Below are 22,676 nucleotides of genomic sequence, written 5' to 3'. Positions count from 1 at the left end.
TGTTTGGCCAATTCTGACGGTCTGCATCCATCCAGCCCATAATGTAAGCAGCAGTGTGTATAGCATTGCTGCTTATCTCATGGCTGGTATACAGGTGCTTTTGTCTGGACTCCCTACTCCTTTATGTACTTTATATGGATAGTATGTTTAAAAGCAGGGACTTGACACTGATGTGAAAATGCTGGTCCGGCACATGAAGATGGTATGTATCCATAAAATTGGGACTTAGTCAAAAATGTGTTGGAGCAGGGACTCTTATCAATTTTTTTTTTTTATGTTAATAAAATGGTTAAAGAGGGCTTGTGGGTCATTTTTTTTTAAGCGTGTTTTTTTATTTATTTTTTATTTACTTGAAAGGCTTAGTAGTGGAAGCTTAATCTTAAAGACAGTCAATTACTAAGCCTGGGCTTAGCATTAGCCACAGAAACATCTAGCGCTAACCCCCAATTATTATCCTGGTTCCCACCGCCACAGGGGTGCCGGGAAGAGCTGGCATCAACAGGCCCGGAGCTTCAAAATTGGCGCTTCTGGGCCTAGGTGGTGACAGGCTGGCGTTATTTAGGCTGAGGAGGGCCAGTAACAATGGCCCTCGCCCACCCTGGTAACATGCTGCTTGGTTGGTATCTGGCCAAGAATAAAAATATGGGGAACCCTATGTTTTTATTTTATTTATTTTTTGTTTGGGCATAAATAATAAAAAAAACGCATAGGGTCCCCCCTATTTTTATGCTCAGCCAAATACCAACCAAGCAGCAACAGCCTGACGTTACCAGGGTGAGCGAGGGCCATTGTAACACCAGCCTGTTATCGCCTAGGCCCAGGAGTGCCATTTTTGACACTCCGGTTCTATTGGTACCGACTCTTCCCAGCACCCCTGTGTCGTTTGGTACTGGGGTAATAATTGGGTGGTTAGCACTAGTTGTTTATGTGGCTAAAGCTAAGCCCGGCTTAGTAATGGACTCGGTCTATTAGACAGCTTCCCCTACTAAGTCAAGTAAATAAAAAAAATAAAAAACGCGTTTAAAAAAAATAGTTCCAAAAAAACACTCCCCACAAGCCCTTCGTTAACCATTTTATTAACATTAAAAAAGAAAAATGCTGGTCATTAATGTAGTCCACTGAATCCGAAGGAGTCCACAGGATACATGGATCTGAAATGAGAAAGAAAAAAAACACATGAAGAATAGGTTAATACATTTATTGTCACCCGCTCGCACATCTGCGCTGCATGACTATAATTCCCAGTGGGCGAGATGTGCGGCCGAGTGGCAAGCTTGTCATCTGCGCCCTGCTGCAGGACTACAACTCCTTACAGTAAGGGCTTGCTGGGAGCTGTAGTTGTGCGGCAGGGACAGGTAAGAAGCTTGCCAATTGCCCGCACAACTATCAGCATGCAGGGAGTTTTAGTCCTGCAGTGGGGGCAGGTGACAAGCTTATCACTCAGCCAACACCGCACAACTACAACTCCCAGCATGCCATCGCATTAAGGACTTGCTGGGAGTTGTAGTTGTGCAGGCGAGTGACAACCTGTCACCTGCCCCATCTGCAGGGCTACAAGTCCCAGCATGCCCTTACAGTAAGGGCATGCTGGGAGTTGTAGTCATGCAGCGCTGCAGTTGACAAGCAAGCCAGGGAAGCGGGCGGTAATGTGCTCCACTTCCTGGCCGGGGGTGAAAAGAAAATCACTGTAATTTCATATTTCCCGCCGAGTCCCATGGCACGGAACCCAGCGGAAAATTTGAAATGACAGTGAACTCCATGGCGCCGTAGCAAAGGGAGCCTGTCGGGAGCAGTCCCTGCCATCCCTCAGTGTGTACCGCCATGCTGAGGAATGGCAGGGATGGCTCCTGAACCTCGCGTGGCTGCGGGAGTCCCGGGTGGCTGCAGAGTTATGCCAACCCTGCTTCTTACAACGGCGCTGTGAAGTTAACCCACCCCCTCTCTCCCTCCCCACTTTTCTCCCCAGCTTTTTTTATTTTTTACTTCCCCTGGCTGCACTCCTGCAGGCTGTGTCAGGCTGCGGGTCTTCCGGGACTGCGGTGCCTGTAAAGCATTGAAGGCATGCCGAGAGACGATCCCTGCCGGCTGCTCTTCTAAGGGACAACACCGGTGCTTTGGCCACTTTCACCCACTGCAGCTGCGGGGAATGACATCCCTTATACCGCGCAGAAGAGGACCCGAGCTCCATTATATGGTTGTATATGTATCGTATTTCCCGCTGGAGCTGTGATCATGGCTGCCAGCGGGAAATATAAAGTCTGCTCTCCAAAGCCCTTTTGTAAGCCAGCTCCGGGCTTGCTTACATTTACGCTGTTTTGAAGCCGGTTGCGACTTTTTGTGAGACTTTCGCACTTGATAAATCCCTGACCACTGCAAAGTGAAAAATGAAATTTACTTTAATAAGCTCTTTTGTAGCTTTTTGGTTACAGCCAAAAGTCACACAAGAATTTGCTTAGTGCCCATGCGACTTTTTGTGCGACTTCTGTAAGCAAAAAAAGAGCTCTAAATCCCCTGATAAATGTCCCCCATAATCTTGGGATAAAAGGGAAATCGGTCTAAGCCACAAGCAGCATGAAATAGATGTAGGCAGGTGGGTGCTGGGGCAATGTGATTCACTTTGAAATACCCAGACATTTCAGAGAAAACACTTCAAAAAAGCCGCTGGAACCCTGCTAAGTAGTCACCGGATAGAGCTCTCCATGGCTGCTTCGCCGTCATTGATGGATGCTTTTCTCCCTGCGAGTGTATAAGGTGAACCGCATCACTCAGGACCAACAAGGTGGAGAGAAGCTGTTGAGAATGCCCCCGTGACTTAAAAAGCTGCTGGGAGTAGTATGCAGCATTGAGTGACTTCTCTTTCCCTATGAGTGTGTAGAGAGCCACATCACTAAGGGCCAGTGGGGCAGAGAGCCAGGGACCACCTCCTGTGACTACAGTGGTTTCATGCTGCCTGTGGGTATGGTTAGCATGAAACAGCTGACTGTTCTCTTTACTGGTGTGTCAGATCAGTCTGACTAGAGAGTTTACAGGAAATATTACACATGTATATAAATATCTGCTGATAATGCTTTGGGCAGGCTAGTCTGATGCAGCATTAACAGCATGTATGTATATTGAGCTTAAGGCTACATTGAGATAAATCTGAGCCTGTATATGTGTCCACCACATGGCAAGTGATGTATTATGTGCCAGCTGGCACATAATACATCACTTGCCATGTGGTGGACACATATATGGGGAAATCCCTTATGATATTTTAGGACTATGGCTACCATAGTCCTAAAATATCATAAGGGATTTCCCCATACATGAAGAGATCCATAAGTACATGTTGCTGTCTGTGACTTTCTTTTTGCAGTACAATACACATGTGCACACACACATACTCCAGCATTGATCATAGGATAATAAGGAAGAGCACACAATACCTACAGGCAGTACTGAGCCTTGGCATGAATACAGTGAATCTGGGCTTGCTCACTCATTGTTGCTTATGGTCCTGGGACACTGCTCCTTGGGGGGGATGGGGGTGTATAAGGCCTCCATCTGCTTCCATTCTGATGGGGCTCAGCTCTGGTCTTGGTCTCCACAGAAGGAAGTGTCCCCACAGCGGTGACCTGCCTGAGCCATTGAGTGTGCACTCAGTCTTGTTTGAAGTGCTGAAAAGCTCTTTCCAGGCAACATAAGAATGGCACACAGGGGCAAGGGAGTACTATTTTTTTTTTTGTATTTATTTTTTAAGCTAAGGTTGGTTATAAAGTTTTTAGTCGCTAGACAATCCTCAGATGATTCCTTTGTACGTCTTTCACTCCTTGTACTGAACCACACAGGCCGCCTTCTGCCCTAGATTAGTTCAGTCTTATGTATGAGAATTCCACAGGAGACTGATATTTTAATGTATTCAGGAGCATTTACAGGGATCATTGACAAGTGTAGAGGCATTATGACCTCTGGAGTCCTGGTAGCTTCTACCTTTAGGATCATACAGCATTTAGTTATCCGCTGATGCAGAGACAATTTATGTGGCTGATGATCTGCTTTGGTTGCTTTTAAATAAGGGTGAGATGTTTTCATCGGTCCGGGGCCAGTTATCTTTTTCAAAGAGGTATTCCAGCTACAAATATTTTGCTTCTCAGTTGGGTTAGGTAATAAATGTTGGCTTAGTTACATTCTGTCTGCTGGGACTCGCTTGTCTAGAAGAAGGTTCCCAATACAGTTTAACCCCTTGCCGCAAATGGACGTCCATCTGCGGCCCCCGAGGTATGACTCAGTGGGTCCCGGTTGCTATAGTCAACCAGGACCCACAGCTAATGTCAGACACCGCTGATCGTGCTGCTGTCCGGCATCAACCCCCATGTCTAAATCGAAATTAAACCTTGCCGGTTAGCTCAGTGGTGCTGTTCGGGACCACCGCGGTGAAATCGCGGCATCCGGAACAGCTTGCAGGACGCAAGAAGGGATCCCTACCTGCCTCCTCGCCGAATGACTGCTCCGTGCCTGAGATGCAATAATATGGGGAAAAAAGTTAACAAAGTGTTAATAAATGTGATTTAACCCCTTCCCTAATAAATTTGTATCACCCCCCTTTTCCCATTAAAAAAACTGTGTAAATAAATGTGGTATTGCCGCGTGCGCAAATGTACAAACTATTTAAAAAAAATCGTTAATTAAACTGCATGGTCAATGACGTACACGTAAAAAAAATGAAGTCCAAAATAGCGTATTTTTTGTCACTTTTTATACCATAAAAATGAATAAAATGTGCTTCATTCATTCACCGCCATCGGTTCCCGACATACCAGACCGAGATGTGCGCTCCGATTGCACTTGGAGCAGGGCAGCAGCAGGGACATGTCGGGCAGTGGTGGGGAATGAATAAAGCAGCGCACAGGGGGGGACAGGTCAGGTACCGGCGGGGAATGGAGTGCTAGAACAGCGCACTGGGGGGGGGGGGGCAGGTCCCTCCATTCTCCACTGCTTCTCTCTGTCATATACTGAGATGAGCAGCAGGGAATGGAATGGCATGTCCCTGCTGTGCGCTGATGATGACCGGGCAGCAGGCAGGGGTGGAATCATACACATGGGAATAAAATGAATATGCTCGTCAGGGGAAATGTGATAATACAGTAATTAGACACACTGTAAGTTAAAAAAAACCACCGGGAGCCCTGAATGGCTTCTCTGTACCGGAAATTTGGCGCTCCCGGCTGGGAATTTAAAAATGAAAGTAAAAATACGTTGTACATCGCAGGGGAGTGTTTAATAACTTCTAATCGCATCGGGTCTCAGAAGTGAGACCCAGTGCGATCAATCCCTCAGCCCCTGTACTACAACCCCCATAATGGAACAGAATCTGTTCCATTATGGGGGTAGTAGTACAAACACTTAGCCACCGGCAGACTCCCACAGCTGGGTAACTACTACTCCCATCATGGAAACAAGTCTGTTCCATGATGGGAGTAGTAGTCCCTCAGCACTGCAGGAGTCTGCTGATGTCCTCTTCTGAGCATGCTCAGAAGTAATAACAGATATTATAAACCAGATGCAAACTAATGACATTAAAAGCTCATCCGTTTGCCATAGACTTCAGTGTTAAACATAACGGCCATTATTCCACCCTTATTTTTTAACCGAAGAAAAATTTGTGCATGTGCAGTTTTTTTTCTTCCGTCACAAATCACGTTCGTTATTCATGACGGACTATAACGGGTCTTAACGCATAATCAAAAAATCCCATAGACTTTAATGAGATTTTGTAACGGACGTTTAACGTCTGTTTTTAAGGCTTTTCTATCGGAAGTTTATAACGGTCCTTTTAACTGAGCAACTTTATAGTGTGAAAGGGGCCTAACAGTAAAAACGTGGTGACTATTTGGGACACACATTTGGGAGAATACTGGGGGAGACTTCTCAAAATTCGTCCAGAGAAAAAGTTGCTGAGTTGCCCGTAGTAACCAACCAATTTTTGCAGAGGCCTTGTGAAAGAAGCGATCTGATTGGTTACTATGGGCAACTCTGCAACTTTTCCTCTGGACAGGTTTTGATAAATCTCCCCCACTGTTCCTAACCTTGGTGTTCGCCAAGATGAGCACATTTTGCTGTCCTGCTTTATGCTATATATAAGCTCTGGAGCTCCTTACTTTTGACGCTTCTATATTAATCTAGTGTCTGGTTTGTGCACTTTGTTTCTCCTGCTGGCTTGCTATGAATAGCGGAGCAGCTTTCAGTAATTTGAGCACAAGTTATTTCCAGGTGCCATAAATAGCTGCAACTGAAAATCAGGCTACAGCAGGAGCAGCGGGTTATTCTTTATAGATGGACAATTCGTATTCATTATTTTTATTTTCCTTCAAAATGACTTAAAGGGAATCTGCCATCTGTGTCAACTGCACTAACCTATTGTTATAGGGAGGTGACCCTGATAAACTGCACTTACCCGTCTTCTTTATATGGCTCTGTTCTGTAATCCTCGCTCTTCTAGATATGTTAATGAGGAGATTGGAACACTGTGATGTCCTGTGATCTGAAGATCTGTACTCTGGCTTCTTCATTGGCACTCTCCTCCAGAATAGAGCTCTCCTCTGCATAATCACAGATGATGTTCTGCACTCTACTCCATTCTGTAGTAGAGTGACAATGAAGAAGCCAGAGTACACCGATCTTCAGAACACCAGACGTCATCATGCACAGGGTCTTACTGGGAGTTGTAGTTTTGCAACAGCTTGAGGCCCCCTGCTGTGGAAAACACTGCCCTATACACAGGAAAGATGACTGGTTGATCAGCAGGGATCCAGCCATTGAGACCCCCACTGATCACATGAAAAGAGGATTGGAGCAGCAGTGTGCATGCACAGCCAACACTTTATTGACTGGCTATGGGATTTATGAACTTAAAGGAAAACGGTCAGCTTTCTTCACCCGCACTAACTAGCGATACTGGCTGGTAGCTTGGGGATGCTGATCAGTTTGATCCTTACCGTGCCCAGATCCGCCGTGCCGTTCGGCCTTAATCTTCTATTTTCGGTATATGCACATGAGGTGCTAACTGGCACTCTGATGTTAGTGCCGCTGGCCGCAGCGCTGCCCAGCTCATCAATATTCCTCCCCTCTCTCTTCATTAGAGGGGGAGAAAAGGGAGAGGCAGAGGGAGGGGAGGAATATTGATGAGCTGGGCGGTTCTGCGGCCCGACACTGATATCTGAGTGCCAGTTAGCACCTCATTTGAATATACCAAAAATAGAAGATTACGGCCGAGCGGCGCGGCGGATCCGGGCACGGTAAGGATCAAACTGATCCACGTCGCCCGCACTACTAGCCAGTACCACTGATTAGTGCGGGGGGAGCAAGCTGAGAGTTTTCCTGTTAAGATCTGTGTTCTGCAATGTTCAGATGCCTCATAGGGAATGAATGGAGCACGGACTTTACATGTGCTGCTGCTGCTCGGTTACCTGTGGGGGATGCTGGCCCCTGGTAGTCCCACGCATCAGCTGGTTATCCTGTATTATGTGGATAGGGGATGACTCTTCATCTTGAGAAAACCTTTTAAAGTTCCTATTGTCTAAATAATGCCCCCGTATTAATATTGAGGGTAAAGCTGGTTTCACCTTCTGACAACCATTACATTGTAATGTCCCGTTGTGGGTGTGATGGCATTTGCATTACAGTAATTGTATCCTTACCTGGATGATGTAAATGCAAATTGGGCTTTGTTCTGTTTTGGCCGCTTTTTACAGTAACTTTTTACAGGGCTTTGGGGACTGTTTTCTGGTTGGATCCTGTTTAGTGTGAGAAGTCATTCTGGTTTATTATACCCAGTTCCCTGTGGTTAGACTATTCATCTTCTCCTGCATTGTTTCACATGTACTTACATTTTAAGTGTTGCTTAGCAGCTGCTCATTGTGGTGGCTAGGTGTGTAAGGTGTGTGCACATTAACTGGAATGTCACTTTTGGAGTCCAGTGCTTAGTTTACCAGGAGCCTTGCCTAGGCTGGGTTAAAAGGTGCCAGCTCTCCAGAGGAAGAACAGATGGTAAGTGCTACAGTAGCAGCAGGTGCTGCCTTGGAGCAGATCGGCATTCGTGCCCGGTCTTCCAAAACCCAGACGTAGACTTAAGTGAGAAATGAATCCTCTGCTTGTCACTTAATATATTAATGTTATAGTCATAGAAGTGACTGGTAGGTATTGTATTTAAAAACTTCTTTACATTCAGAGTCTGCATTAACTAGAAGTCAGAATGAATTGCGGGCTGACTTTATCAAGCTGCTTGTGGTCATGGGTGGCCAGTGATGCATTTAGGATTTATTGTCGTCCTTCTTGCTGAGGTGGTGATCAGAGATTGTGTACACAGAGGTCATCTAGATGACGCAGAAGAATGCTTTCATTTACTATACCAAGCGGAATGGACGATGGCATAACAGAGTCATAAAGAGGGGTGGGATTTATCATCGTATGTGTACATTTATTTGTAGCTTGCTTTGCCTGTGCAGATGTCATGTGTCCCCCTTTCCGTATCTATTAAAAAGGTGCACGTTCTTTATATATAGAATAGATCTAAGCATATTTCAAACTGCAGTCTGGGATACAGTTAAACATTCCCATGTAGCTCTGTACACACAATAAATAGTCCCAATGAACTTTACTTTTGGGTTCTTCTAAAGGACAGTAAAGAGTGATTATTTCAATAATTTTTCTCCATGTTAAGAAATGTAGATTGTGCTAGTGCAGTGGTTGCCAAATTGTGGCCCTCCAGTAGTGCTAAACTACAACTCCCAGCATGGGCATGCTGGGAGTTGTAGTTTTGCACTGCTGGAGGCTACAGTTTGGAGACCACTGCGCCACGGTATAGTCATATCACAAAGTTCTGCCCTTATGCTGTATTCTGATATAGTGAATTTTCTGTTTTCAAGACTGTATAGAGCACAGCCTATTCTGGCAGGCTAACATCTGTTAAACCAATTTACATATTTGTTTGGTGTTCCATTTGTTGCTACATTTTTGCGTAATTCCTTAAGTCTGCACAACTGAGAAATGAACATAATCATGGCAGAATGAATTACCAATCGAAACTGGCCAGCCATGCCTTATTGGGGAGAGTAAAATAAGAAGCAGCCAGACATCTCTGGTAGGGCTGCAGCTAACGATTATTTTAACCTCTTTAGGACGCAGGGCGTACAGGTATGCCTGTGGGAATTCCGGTCCCCACCGGTCGGGTTCAGCAGGTATCCCAGCCCATCCTGAGACCCCCCCCCCCCTCCCCCATGTCGACTATCGCCGCAAATCTGAATTGACTGGCGATTCTGGATCATACAGGTCTCTGGTGACCCGAAAATAAGGGGGATCGGGCGTGTCCCTGAAAGGATAGGAGTGAGGTGCCACCCCTCCTATCCCTGCTATTGGTCGGTCAGAAGCGACCGACCAATAGCAGCAGATCGGGGGCAGGGGGGGGGGGGGGGGTTAAAGTTCGGTTCCCCCGTTCTGCCCACCCACGGTAGTCAGGGCAGAATGAGGGAACTCTGGTGTGACCGGCGGCGGTGGAGGTCCCTTACCAGCGGCAATCCCTTTCTTGGTGCGGCAATCCTGCTGGAAGCCAGTGAGTTTACAGTGGTCTCTAAACTGTAGCCCTCCAGATGTTGCAAAACTTCAGCTCCCAGCATGCACCAACAGCAAACGGCTGTCTAGCCATGCTGGGAGTTGTAGTTGCGTACCTCCAGCTGTTGTATAGCTACATCTACCAGCATGCCCTTCAGCGATCAGTACATGCTGGGAGTTGTAGTTTTCCAACAGCTGGAGGCACACAGTTTCTCTTGCCCAACTCAGTATTTTCTAACCAAACTGAAGGTTTTCCAACTGTTGTGCCCCCAGCTGTAGCAAAAGTACAACTGCCAGCATGCACTGTCTGTCAGTACATGCTGGGAGTTGTAGTTTTGCAACAGCTGGAGGTTTAGTGAGTTTCCTGCTTCAAGTTTGAGCTGCGGCAAATTTTCTGCCGCAACGATAACTCCTAGCGGGAAATCGCTGCAAACACCCGCCAGTGTGAATGTACCCTAAAACACTACACTACCACATAATAAAGGGTAAAACAATACATATACACCCCACCCCAATAAAAATTTTAAATTTATGGTATGGCAGTGTTTCCAAAAACTGAGCCTCCAGCTGTTGTAAAACAATTCCCAGGATTTCCGGACAGCCACTGAGTTTAGCAACAGCTGCAGGCACCCTGTTTGGGAATCACTGGTGTAGAATACCCATATGTAATCCCTAACTAAGTCCTCAAATGCGCATGGTGCTCCCTCACTTCGGAGCCCTGTCGTAGTTTAAGGAAACAGTTTAGGGCCACATATGGGGTATTTCCGAGAAATTGTTACAATTTTGGGGGCTTTTTCTCCTTTTACCGCTTATGAAAAGGAAAAGTTGGGGTCTTACACCAGCCTGTTAGTGTAAAAAAATTAAAAAAAATTACATTAACATGCTGGTGTTACCCCATACTTTTTATTTTCATGAGGTAAAAGGAAAAAAAGACTGTTCCAAAGATCTGTCAAATACCAGTGGGGTGTAAATACTCACTGCACCCCTTATTACATTGTGAGGGGTGTAGTTTCCAAAATGGGGTTACGTGGGGGGGGGGCACTATTTTGGCACCATGGGGGCTCTGCACAGCCCCCATGTTGTATAGCAGTGTATATGTACTACATACACACTGCTATACCCATGGGGTATGTGCAGAGCATTGCACCCTTGTGTCTGTACCTAATCTCTGGTGCAGTCTGTCTCCCTTGAGAATAAAAGATTGGGCAAGTTAAAATCCAATACATGTGCTCCTTCTTTCTCCGAACAATGGCTGTGAGCTTGGGACAACCCGCATACAATCCTGTTAGCACATGTACTGGGATCTGCCCATAACCTGCATATACTTTAAGTATGGCCAGCTTTATTCCACCCTTTCTGTTGAAATAAGCATAAACACTAGGCCAAACAGAGCATGCACATTATATTTCAAAGATGGAGGCTGGCACCCGAGTGTGGGGTGGTGCACGGAGAAAATGTAAATCCAATTATAAAGAAATGAATCCCAGCAATCAATGTGAAACTGTCTTTCCTTCATAAACACCGTTTTGCACTGAACAATTAACAGTGAGTGCCGGGATTCATTTCTTTATACTTGGATGCACATTATATGACTTGATATGTCCAGGGCAGTAATCTTTAATGTCCTCATACATATCCACTGGAGTTGTACAGGAGACTTCTATTAATAACATTGCTGCTCAGCATTATTACAAAGACCATGGGATAGACTTGTGCACTTGTAATGTGAATGTAAGTGACTTATGTTTGGTCTAATGGTTTTTCATTCATTTTCAGATTTCAGTTGACCAAAGAAATGGTGATGGAGAAGCCAAGTCCCCTGCTTGTCGGGCGGGAGTTTGTGAGGCAGTACTATACCCTGCTTAACCAGGCACCAGACTTTCTGCACAGGTAGGACTTTTGTATAGGTGATCTGCTACATCTGTTTCTAGAATAAGTTTGGAGTATGTGACTTGGTCAATTATCGCATTAACCTTCACTTTTTTTTTTTTTTCTTAGGTTCTACGGCAAAAGTTCTTCCTATGTTCATGGTGGTTTGGACAGCAATGGAAAACCTGCAGATGCTGTATATGGGCAAACTGTAAGTCTTCAGTCAATGTATTGCACTTGTCAGTATTTTGTCAGCTATAAGCTAATGTCTCTTCCCCCCCCCCCCCAATAGGACATCCATAAGAAAGTTATGTCCTTGAATTTTAAGGACTGCCGAACAAAAATCCGGCATGTTGATGCCCATGCCACTCTGAATGATGGGGTTGTGGTACAAGTAATGGGTGAGCTTTCCAACAACAGGCAACCCATGAGACGCTTCATGCAGACCTTTGTGTTGGCGCCAGAGGTAGGTTGTCACTACTAGTGTAATTGCAAGAACTTTTATGTTGTCTAGCATGTCACAATTGTGTGGAATTTTATTAGTAACAAATCTCCTCCCTGCTTAAAATTTAGCAAAAGATTTTCTTTGGACTTTTTTATAATTCAAGGATGACATGAATTCTAATGTGTAACATTAACTTTATAGGGATCTGTGGCAAATAAGTTTTATGTCCACAACGACATATTCCGTTACCAGGATGAAGTTTTTGGTGACTCTGACACAGAACCTCCTGAAGGTATGTATTACCCCGTTATCTGTGTAGCTAATACTTATTTGCCATTGATTAAGATCCTTGTGGGGAAACTTTTAATTCATGTAAATTAGGCTGTGTACAACACTTCTGCACTGAATCTATATCACAATTCAGTAAAACTTAACCTATAATAAACATAGCCTTAGTAAAGCCAAGCCCAGGTATGAGAGCGTTTCAGTAGGCAATCTGTACCGTCACATCAAAGATTATTTCTGTACTGTAACTGCAATATATTAAAATACCAAATTAAGATGAATTCTCTTTATTTAGAATCGGATGAGGAAGTAGATGAGCCTGAAGAAAGGCAGCAAACTCCAGAAGTAGTTGCCACAGATGACGGCACATACTACGATCAAACTGGCAAGTAAGTAGTATTCCTTACCCAGCAGGCTTAAAGGGGTTATCCAGTCTATTAAAAAAAAAAAAATAATAATAATATATATTCGGCTCCATGGGGGGGGGGGGGGGTGGGGGGGGACAGACCGTGGGGTGTATCGTGCTGTCTATAGGAGGTGTAACACTATGGCAACAAAAAAAAGTCGGCTCCTCCCAGCAGGATATACCCGCCTTCAGGCTCTGAGGTAATCAGTTTAACTCCTTAAGGACTCAGGATGTACCTGTACGTCCTGAGCCCAGCTCCCGGTGTTTAAAACGGCGTCACGCTGTGACCCCGCATCACACCGGGTCGGTCCCGGCTGCTAATCATAGCTGGGACCCTGGGCTAACAGCGCGCGGCACCGATCGTTGTGCCGCGCGCTGCTAACCCTTCAGACGCGGCGATCAAAGTTGACCGCCGCGTCTGAAAGTGAGACTAAAATATAAAATGATAAAATCGCGATGTTCCGATCAGCTGGGATGCAGACGGAGGTCTCCTTACCTGTGTCCGTGGCATCCGATCGGGGTTTGATTGCTCCAAGCTTGAGCTACATGCTTGAGCAATCGAGCCCCTATCTCGCTGATCCATGCAGAGCTATGGCTCTGCAGGGATCAGCATAGATCAGTGTGTGCAGTGCTATAGCTCCCTATGGGAGCTATAACACTGCAAAAAAAAAAGTTAACAAAGGTCATTTAACCCCTTCCCTATTAAAAGATTGAATCACCCCCCTTTTCCCATAAAAAAAAAACTGTGTAAATAAAAATAAACATGTGGTATCTCCGCGTGCGTAAATGTCCGATCTATAAAAATATCATTAATTATTTTTGGTCACTTTTTATATTATAAAAAAAATGAATTCAAAAAGTCCGATCAATACAAAAATGGTACCGATAAAAACTTCAGAACACTGCGCAAAAAACACCGACCTGTACGCGGAAAAATAAGTTATTGGGGTCAGAAGATGACAATTTTAAACGTATACATTTTCATGCATGTAGTTAAGATTTTTTTTTCAGAAGTGTGACAAAATCAAACCTATAGAAGTAGGATATTAATCGTATGGACCTACAGAATAAAGATAAGATGTAATTTTTACCAAAAAATACACTGCGTAGAAACGGAAGCCCCCAAAAGTTACAAAATGAAATTTTTTTCTTCAATTTTGTCGCACAATGATTTTTTTTTTTTCCGTTTCGCCGTGGATTTTTTTGGTAAAATGACTAATGTCACTGCAAAGTAGAATTGGTGGCACAAAAAATAAGCCATCATTTGGAATTTTATGTGCAAAATTTAAAGCGTTATGATTTTTAGAAGGTGATGAGGAAAAAATGAAAATGCAAAAACGGAAAAACGCTGAGTCCTTAAGGGGTTATGCTCAGTGTCTAAGGAGGTGGACAGGTCTGGTTTGCTCCAGACCAGGTCTACTGTGGCTTAAGGCTTTGTATGCGGATGCCGCTTCCGGAAGGCCTCACTGGGCTTCCCTTTTACGGGTGGCCATCTTTTTTGACAAACTCCTTGATGAGATTATCTCCGAGGCATCGGGAGGTAAGAGTTCCTTGTTACCTTAAAATAAGGCTCGCCATCCTTCCCAAAGGAAGTGTTTTTTCCTTTGGTTCTTTCGGACCTCTGGCCCCAGTTAAGGGTCCGGACAGGTGCTCTCGTGGGACAAGAAGGCTCCCTTGTTCCGGGCACGCCCGTCTTGGAAGTCGGACTCCAAACGGTCCAGCCGTTTTGCGCCCAAATCTGACAACCGCAAACCCACTTCTGCATGCAGTAAGGCCCTCACCCGCTGTTTCTTTCGGGTGAGAGGTCGGCTCTTGTTTTTTCGAGTCATCTGGATCCCATATATTCAGGACTCTGGGGTCAGGGACGTGGTGTCAAACGGTTACCGGATCGAATTCGCCTCCCTTCTGGGGGATTGCTTTTTTCGTCCCCTCCTCTGGCGAAGCAATTTAGAGCGGCTCTCCAATCCCTGCTTCTCCATGGGGTTTTCGGCCCCGTTCCTCCAGGGGAACATTTTTCGGCGTTACTTTCAAATCTTTTTGTGGTCCCCAAAGGGTCGGTTCTGTGCGCCGATTCTGGATCTCAAGCGTCTCAACCGTCTTTCCCATCCGCCACTTCAGAATGGATTCTCTCCGTTCGGTAGTGACGTCTCTGGAACAAGGAGAGTTCCTTCCATCGGTGGATATCAAGGATGCCTACCTCCATGTGTCATTATTTTCGGGCCATCATCGCTACCTCCGCTTTGCGGTTCCAGAAGGGTACTTTCAATTTGTAGCCCTCCCCCTTGGTCTAGCCTCGGCGCCTTGGGTCTTTACAAGATCCTGGCACCAGTGATGGGCCTGTTACGGTCAAGGGGAATCTCGGTGACACCTACCTGACGACCTTCTCATCAGGCTCCAACCGGAGCCCAGACTCTGGAGAATCTGGACATCACTCTCCACACTCTGACTCTCTTTGGGTGGATCATCAACCGGGACAAGTCAGTCCTCCGTCCTACCCAGTCTCGAACCCTTCCGGGACTTCGATTCTTCACGGCCTCTGCCCGAATTGGTCTTCCGGGACAGACGTCTGGCGCTCCGGTCGGGGGTCCGCTCCCTTCGGCCCCAGGTATCTTTCTCCATCTGTACTTGTATGGAGGTCCTGGGGTGGATGGTGGCGACTATGGAGGCCATACCCGTTGCCCAGTTTCATTACCGCCCCCTTCATCTGGCGTTTCTCTCACGATGGGACAGGTCTCCTCTATCCATTGATCGTCAGAATGTTATCCTCGCAGGGTCCGTCAGTCTTTGCTCTGGGGTCTCCCCCCCCCCCCCCCCCCCCCTTCTCCTCCAAAGGTGGTAGTTTCTTCCCCTTCTTTGGCAGGTGGTTACAACGGATGCCAGCCTGTCGGGCTGGGTCGGTGTGTTCCCGGATTGGACGGTTCAGGGACTCTGGTCTGGTTGACCACTGCTTTGTGCTGTGATCAATACATTTCTGTGCTGTGATCATTGGGGGCTCCCAGCTGTGTGACCCCCTGTGATCTGACACTTATCCCCTATTTTGCACATAGGGGATATGTTTTTAAATACTGTACTACACCTTTAATTGGTTCTTATTTTCAGTGTGTCTGTATGTATATATATCTCTTAATACATCAAGCATGAACTACATTTTAGGACTTATGTGCGTCATATAACCCTTTATCATTTCAGTAGCAATGACTTGGATGAACCACTGGAAGAGCAGATTATAGAGGCAGAACCCGAGCCAGAACCTGAGCCAGAGCAAGATCCCGATCCTGAGGTGACTGAAGAGAAATGTGAACCTGTGTCTGAAGAACCTGCACCAGAAGAAGAAGAGGTGGTTGAAAAGAGCCCATCTCCTCTTCCTGCTGACCCCGCACCAGCAGTACAAGAAGACTCCAGGGTAAGGAGGGTTAAAATGAATTTCAGATGACCTGCTATTGTGTCGCATAAGAGCATTTGTATTGGATATTTTTGTTCTCTCTTAAGGCATTCTCATGGGCATCTGTAACAAGCAAAAATCTTCCACCTAGTGGGGCTGTACCAGTGTCAGGAATACCACCACATGTTGTTAAAGTTCAGCCATCACAGGTAAGCAATATCTAGGTTTTGATCTGATAAAGCATTTCATTCATACTTGTTTTTGTGACATGGCTTGACCAACATTGGCTTGTCACGATCTTCTTTTTGGCATTTTAGAGAGAATTTTGTAATAATGGGAATTTCACCAGGCAAGCAGAATTTTAGGTAGTTACCACTGAGTTTACTTGGCTGCCTTTATATAGTAGTATTTTTGTCAGTGGTTTGTAAGCTAAAACAAGGAGTAGAACCTAAATGATATGAAGGAAAGCTTTGCACCTCTCCCGTGTTTTGGCCCATAAATGCTGATTCATTATGCTGCCATGTGAAAATGACCTTATAATGTTTTTTGCTTTTTGAGCTTATAATAGTGATGCCCTGTAGAATAGTCTATATCCTAGTGCAGTGGTTTCCAAACTGTGTGCCTCCAGCTTTTGCTAAAATACACCTTACAGCATGCTGGGAGTTGTAGTTTTTCAACAGCTGAAGGAACACTGTTTGGAAACTATTCTAGTGTCTATTAATACCATTTTTGCTCTAATCCAAACATGGAATCTTCTGTGTTCTGAGCTGGAAATTTTTCTTTTAGCCCCGGCCTGAAGTTAAATCAGAAAACCAGATCTCACAGAGACCACCACAGAGAGATCAAAGAGTCAGAGAACAGAGGACTACAACAATTCCTCCACGAGGAGGGCCAAGACCTGGTCAGTATACTTATTTTACCCATAAATGTTTCTGCTTGAATGTTTATGTAGCCCACAGAGATCAGTTTCCAGTTTATTGAAAGTGACCCAGTTGGTTGACATGGGAAAACATTACAGCATCGTCATAAGAACAACTCATTGTTTCAAGGAGGTGATAAGTAGTTTAGTTTTGTGGATACTGAAGAGACTTTCTTGAGGTGCGTTCATATGTGCATTTTGTTGCAGCAGTTTTTGATACTCATTGAAGTCAATGGGCAGCAAAATCTGCAGCAAGAATATGCACGTCTGTGCGCACTCTTAGGGTAGGGTCACACGTAGTGCATCTGCAGTGTATTTAATTCTGTGGATGCGCTACTAACCATCCCTGGTGTGCCTCCTGCTTTGTCTGCTTATAGCGGCATCTGCTGCTAAGAGTAGACACACAGTGATCTGCCAGTTTCATGTGCATTGTGCTCACAGACCTTGTGGTCGCTCCCTGAGCCAGGTTAAGTGCCGTCGATGCGCTACGTGTGACCCTACCCTTTAGAGTACGTGTGCGTCTTTTCTGCTGCAGATTTTGCTTCTCATTGAAGTATATAGGTAGCAGAATCAGCTGCACAAAATTTGCAGCAGATCCTGTACGTGTGAACATACCCTAAAGGGGTTTTCGAAGATTTTCCTTTTTCAAGATGCAGGATAACAGTAAACAAAAAACTTTCACTACAGAACTGCAGGGTGTGGATTCCATGTGTTAAAAAATATAAAATAAAAATATGTGGGTCCCATGCATAAAAATGGTAGAAAGCAGTGCCTAGAAGTCATAGAAGTATATTATGAATTAATATAACTTGGTATGATGTGCTCACAGGCTGGAGAACCAAAAACTCTAAAATACCCCTTTTACCCACAAGTGTGCCGTTCACATTACGTAATTCCTGTGGAATTACATGCGGTGAACTTTAACACCAGTGTTAATGGGTCTTTTGCAAAATTGTTCCGCACAGAGAACATGTTAATTCTGTGTGTGGAACTCCGCGAGCTCTGTATAGGGGTCCTACCGCCAGAGTATTTCAGCAGCGGCTGCCAGACTGAATCTCCACTTGCTGAATTCCACAAGTGGAGGTTCAGCAAGATTTACCCAATGTGAACGCACCCTTATTGCTACTATATGCCAATATGTCAAATTATACTTTATTAGAACGGCAAGTTTTGCCATTTCTTATGTGTATAACTTTTTTTTTCTTTTGCAGAACAGATTAAAAAAATTTTTTTTTTTTGAGGCAGTATGTCCCTCTTTATTGTCCATGGCCAGGGTCACTCTGCTTGCACCACAATTTTAGTGGTATATCGTTAAAGGGGTTATCCAGGAATAGAAAAGCACGGGTGATTTATTTCCAAAAACTGTTCCCTGTCTGTCTCCAGGTTGGGTGGTGGTCTGCAGCTCAGTTCCATTGAAGTGAATGGAGCCAAGTTGTAAAATCACACCCAACCTGGAGACAGACAGGGAGCGGTTTTGAAAATAAATTGCCCGTTTTTCTATTCCTAGATAACCCCTTAAGGACCAAGCGTTTTTCAGTTTTTGCATTTTCGTTTTTTCCTCCTTTCCTTTTAAAAATTATAACCCTTTCAATTTTCCACCTACAAATCCATATGACGGCATATTTTTTGCACCACCAATTCTACTTTGTAATGACATGAGTTATATTACCCAAAAATTTACGGTGGAAAAAAAATTGTGCGACAAAATTGAAGAGAAAATCCTTTTTGTAACTTTTGGGGTCTTCTGTTTCTACGCAGTAAGTACATTTTTCGGTAAAAATGACACCTCTTTATTCTGTAGGTCCATATGATTGAAATGATAACCTACTTATATAGGTTTGATTTTGTCTTCCGAAGAAAATCATAACTACATGCACGAAAATTAATACATTTTAGAAAGTCCTCTTCTGACCCCTATAACTTTTATTTTTCTGCATACTGGAATGTATGAGGGCTCCTTCTTTGCGCCGTGATATGAAGCTTTTATCGGTACCATTTTTTTGTTCTGACTTTTTGATCACTTTATTTAAATTAAATAAATTTAAGGTATAAAAAGTGACCCAAAAAATCTTTTTTTTTTTTTTTTTTTTTTTTAACGTATACGCCATTGACCGTGCATTATTTTTTTTTTTATGGGGAAAGGGGGGTGATTCAAACTTTAATTAGGGAAGGGGTTAACCCGTTAAGGACACAGGGCGCACGCCCGCGGGAATTTCTGTCCCCGCCGGAACCCTACTCCCACCCCAAAGTCGGCGATCTCTGCAAATCGCCAGTCAATTCAGACCTGCAATTCCAGGTCAGAGACAGCCCCATTCACCCTTACCCAGCAGAAGTGAGGTGAAACGGGTGCCACCTCACGATCACGTGATTGATCAGTCGGAATGACCGACCAATAACTACCCTGCTGGGCGGTCATCGGGCGGCGATCGGGGCCGGCGGGGGTCTCCTACCTTTCCTCTATGAAAGTTCTCCTGACTACGGAACTACTCCTCCATATGTGGGTGTTAAGTGCACTGCGGGCCCACAACATGGCTCAGAAGTGAAAGTGCACCGTGTATATTTGAGGTCTAAATTGGTGATTTGCACAGGGGTTGCTGATTTTACAGTGGTTCTGACGCAAAACAATAATTACCCACATGTGATCCCATTTTAAAAACTACACCACTCTCCTAATGTAACAAGGGGTATAGTGAGCCTTAACACCCCACAGGTGTTTGATGAATTTCCGTTAAATTTGGATGTGAAAATGAAGGAAAAAAATGTAAAATGCTGGTGCTACCCTACATTTTTCGTTTTGAAGAGGTATAATAGCAAAAAAGCCCCCCCCATAGTTTGTAACCCCATTTCTTCTGAGTAAGAGCATACCCCATATGTGGATGCAAAGTGCTTTGCGAGCGCACTACAGTGCTCAGAAGAGGAGGAGCTCCATTGGGCTTTTGGAGAGAAAATGTGTCCGAAATGGAAGGCTTTGTGCGTTTACAAAGCCTCTATAGTGCCAGAACAGTGGACCCTCCCCATATGTAACCCCATCTTGGACACTACACCCCTCACTTAATGTAATAAGAGGTGCAGTGAGCATTTATGCCCCACAGGTGTCTGACAGATTTTTGGAACAGTGGTCCTTGAAAATGAAAAATTTAAATTTTTCATTTGCACAGCCCACTGTTCCAAAGATCTGTCAAACGCCAGTGGGGTGTAAATGCTCACTGCACCTCTTATTAAATTCTGTGCGGGGTGTAGTTTCCAAAATGGGGTCACATTTGGGGGGGGGGGGGGTGCCACTGTTATGGCACCATGGGGCTTTGTAAACACACATGGCCCCCGACTTCTATGCCAACCAAATTCTCTCTCCAAAAGCTCAATGGCGCTCCTTCTCTTCTGAGCATTGTAGTTCACCCGCAGAGCACTTTACATACACATGAGGTATTTCCTTACTCAAGAGAAATTGGGTTATAAATTTTGGGGGGCTTTTTCTTCTTTTACCTCTTGTAAAATTTCATAAACTCAAGAACATGAGTGTAAAAAAAATTAAAAAAAAATAAAATTAAGATTTTGAATTTTCTCCTTCACTTCGCTGCTATTCCTGTGAAACACCTAAAGGGTTAACACACTTTCTGAATTTTTAATACTTTGAGGGGTAATGTTGTTTATAATGGGGTCATTTATGGGGTATTTCTTATATGAAGGCCCCTCAAATACACTTCAAAACTGAACTAGTCCCTTGAAAAATTCAGATTTTGAAATTTTTTGAAAAATGTAAAAATTGTTTCTGAACTTTGAAGCCCTCTGTCTTCCAAAAGTAAAAACATGTCAACTTTATGATGAAAATATAAAGTAGACATATTGTATATGTGAATCAATATACCGTATAATTTATTTGGAATATTCATTTTCCTTATAAGCAGAGTTTCAAAGTTTAAAAAAATGCTAAATTTTCTAATTTTGGAATTTTTCACAAAGAAATGATGCAAGTATTGACAAAAATTTACCACTAACATAGAGTAGAATATGTCACTAAAAAAACTTTGAATCGGAATAAAAAGTAAAAGCATCCCAGAGTTATTAATGCTTAAAGTGACAGTGGTCAGATGTGCAAAAAATGCTCTAGTCCTTAAGGTGAAATTGGGCTGGGTCCTTAAGGGGTTAAATCACATTTATTACTTTTTTTTTCCTGCAATGTTATAGCCCCAATATAGGACTATAACATGCAGTACATTGATTGCCAGCACTGAGCAATGCTATGCCATAGCATTGCATTGATCAGTGCTGTCGGTGATCAATTGTTCAAGCTTGGAGCAATCAATCGCCGATCGAAAGCTCAGGAGGCAGGTAAGGGACCCTCCTGGTGCGTCTAAAGGTTTAATAGCGCACGTCATTGATCGCGATCGGTGACGCCCGCTCGCTATTGGGTACGGGTCCCGGCTACTGTTAGCCGCTGGGACCGACCCAATATGATGCAGCGTCACCTGCATCCTTAATGAGTTAACTCTCACTTCATGTAGGCTTCTAATCTTGAGGTTTTAGGGACTTGGTGTTAATGCTGATTTCTGTATGGTTTTTGTTTTTACCTTTTTTTTTTTTTTTTTTTTTTAAGTGAGAGAAGGTGAACAAGGAGAACTAGAAACCCGGCGCATCAACAGGTATCCGGATAGCCACCAGTTGTTTGTAGGCAATCTGCCGCATGATGTAGACAAGAACGAGCTCAAGGAGTTCTTCCAGAGTAAGTTTGTGTGATTTATCTTATACACGTCTATAATATATGTGGAGGAGTCTGTTGATATGAACACTTTACACGTTCTGTTTTTCAGCTTATGGCAATGTTGTTGAGCTGCGTATAAACAGTGGCGGAAAGCTTCCCAACTTTGGCTTTGTGGTATTTGATGATGCAGAACCCGTGCAGAAAATCCTAAGCAGCAGAGTAAGTACTTCATTCCCCCCCCCCAGTTTGTCTATTTACACTAAATAAAATACATATTGATTTCCATTCCATTGACATTGATCAGATCTGTTGGTTTCCTGATATGTATGAGATTAAAGAGGACTTTTAGAGACTTTCCCCCAAAGCCATATGAAATCAGTTCTCCTTTTTTCTTCAGAAAGCTAACTTACTCCTTTATTTTTCACAGCCTATTATGTTCCGTGGAGATGTCCGCCTAAACGTGGAAGAAAAGAAAACTCGTGCAGCTAGAGAGGGTGATCGTCGTGGCGAGAGGCCCCGTGGCCCTGGAGGACCACGTGGAGGTCTTGGAGGTGGTCTGAGAGGACCACCACGTGGTGCGATGTCACAGAAGCCTGGTTTTGGGGCTGGAAGGGGTGTCCAAGGTCCACGCCAGTGATTTTGTTTTGGGTTTTTTTTTTTTCTTTGAGTGGCTTCTTACATCAGATTGGGTACAGCCCTCTTCTGTCCTGCAGCCTTCTGAAACTTGGGTCTTGGATGTCTTGGCATATTGTCCCAACGTGACGGACTGCTACACTTCACCTGTCTCATCCCAAATGTGTTGCAATTTTACAGATTTCTTTTTTTATTTCCCAGCCTCCCCCCTCTTCTTTATCCAGTTCCCAGAATCCAGCATTTGTTGGACAGTTACTTTTAGGGGATAAAAGGATTAAAGGAAAATTACGCATAATCCTGTTTTCAGGAGTCAGATACAATGGAACATTACCTGATTTTAGGCAAATCCACTGGTGTAATCGTGAACGCTGGTATAGCATCTGAGTCTTTGAATGATGGAAAATTTGACACTTTACTTAATGCCCTTTTGTAGAAAAGGCTAGTCCTTGG

The 22,676-nt window shown here is 44.3% G+C and overlaps 1 protein-coding gene across 3 annotated transcripts in view; it reads left to right on the top strand.

Moving 5' to 3' along the window:
• Positions 1-22,630, top strand: part of G3BP1 (G3BP stress granule assembly factor 1) — a 37,580-nt gene extending 14,950 nt beyond the window's left edge. For 2 of the 3 annotated variants that reach the window (XM_056516847.1, XM_056516849.1), the window contains exons 2-12: positions 11,365-11,478; positions 11,587-11,668; positions 11,750-11,923; positions 12,104-12,194; positions 12,483-12,576; positions 15,783-15,996; positions 16,083-16,184; positions 16,762-16,876; positions 21,489-21,614; positions 21,703-21,812; positions 22,021-22,630. In XM_056516847.1, coding sequence (XP_056372822.1) covers positions 11,365-11,478; positions 11,587-11,668; positions 11,750-11,923; positions 12,104-12,194; positions 12,483-12,576; positions 15,783-15,996; positions 16,083-16,184; positions 16,762-16,876; positions 21,489-21,614; positions 21,703-21,812; positions 22,021-22,230 — 1,432 coding nt within the window. In that variant the 3' untranslated portion in view covers positions 22,231-22,630. The remainder of the gene's footprint in view (positions 1-11,364; positions 11,479-11,586; positions 11,669-11,749; positions 11,924-12,103; positions 12,195-12,482; positions 12,577-15,782; positions 15,997-16,082; positions 16,185-16,761; positions 16,877-21,488; positions 21,615-21,702; positions 21,813-22,020) is intronic. The other variant, XM_056516848.1, reaches the window with a different exon arrangement.
• Positions 22,631-22,676: the final 46 nt, after the last annotated feature.

This window comes from Hyla sarda, chromosome 4 (assembly GCF_029499605.1).
Source record: "Hyla sarda isolate aHylSar1 chromosome 4, aHylSar1.hap1, whole genome shotgun sequence".
Taxonomy (NCBI): domain Eukaryota; kingdom Metazoa; phylum Chordata; class Amphibia; order Anura; family Hylidae; genus Hyla; species Hyla sarda.
The sequence above is the reverse complement of the archived record's forward strand: the minus strand, read 5'-3'. Positions and strand labels throughout refer to the sequence as shown.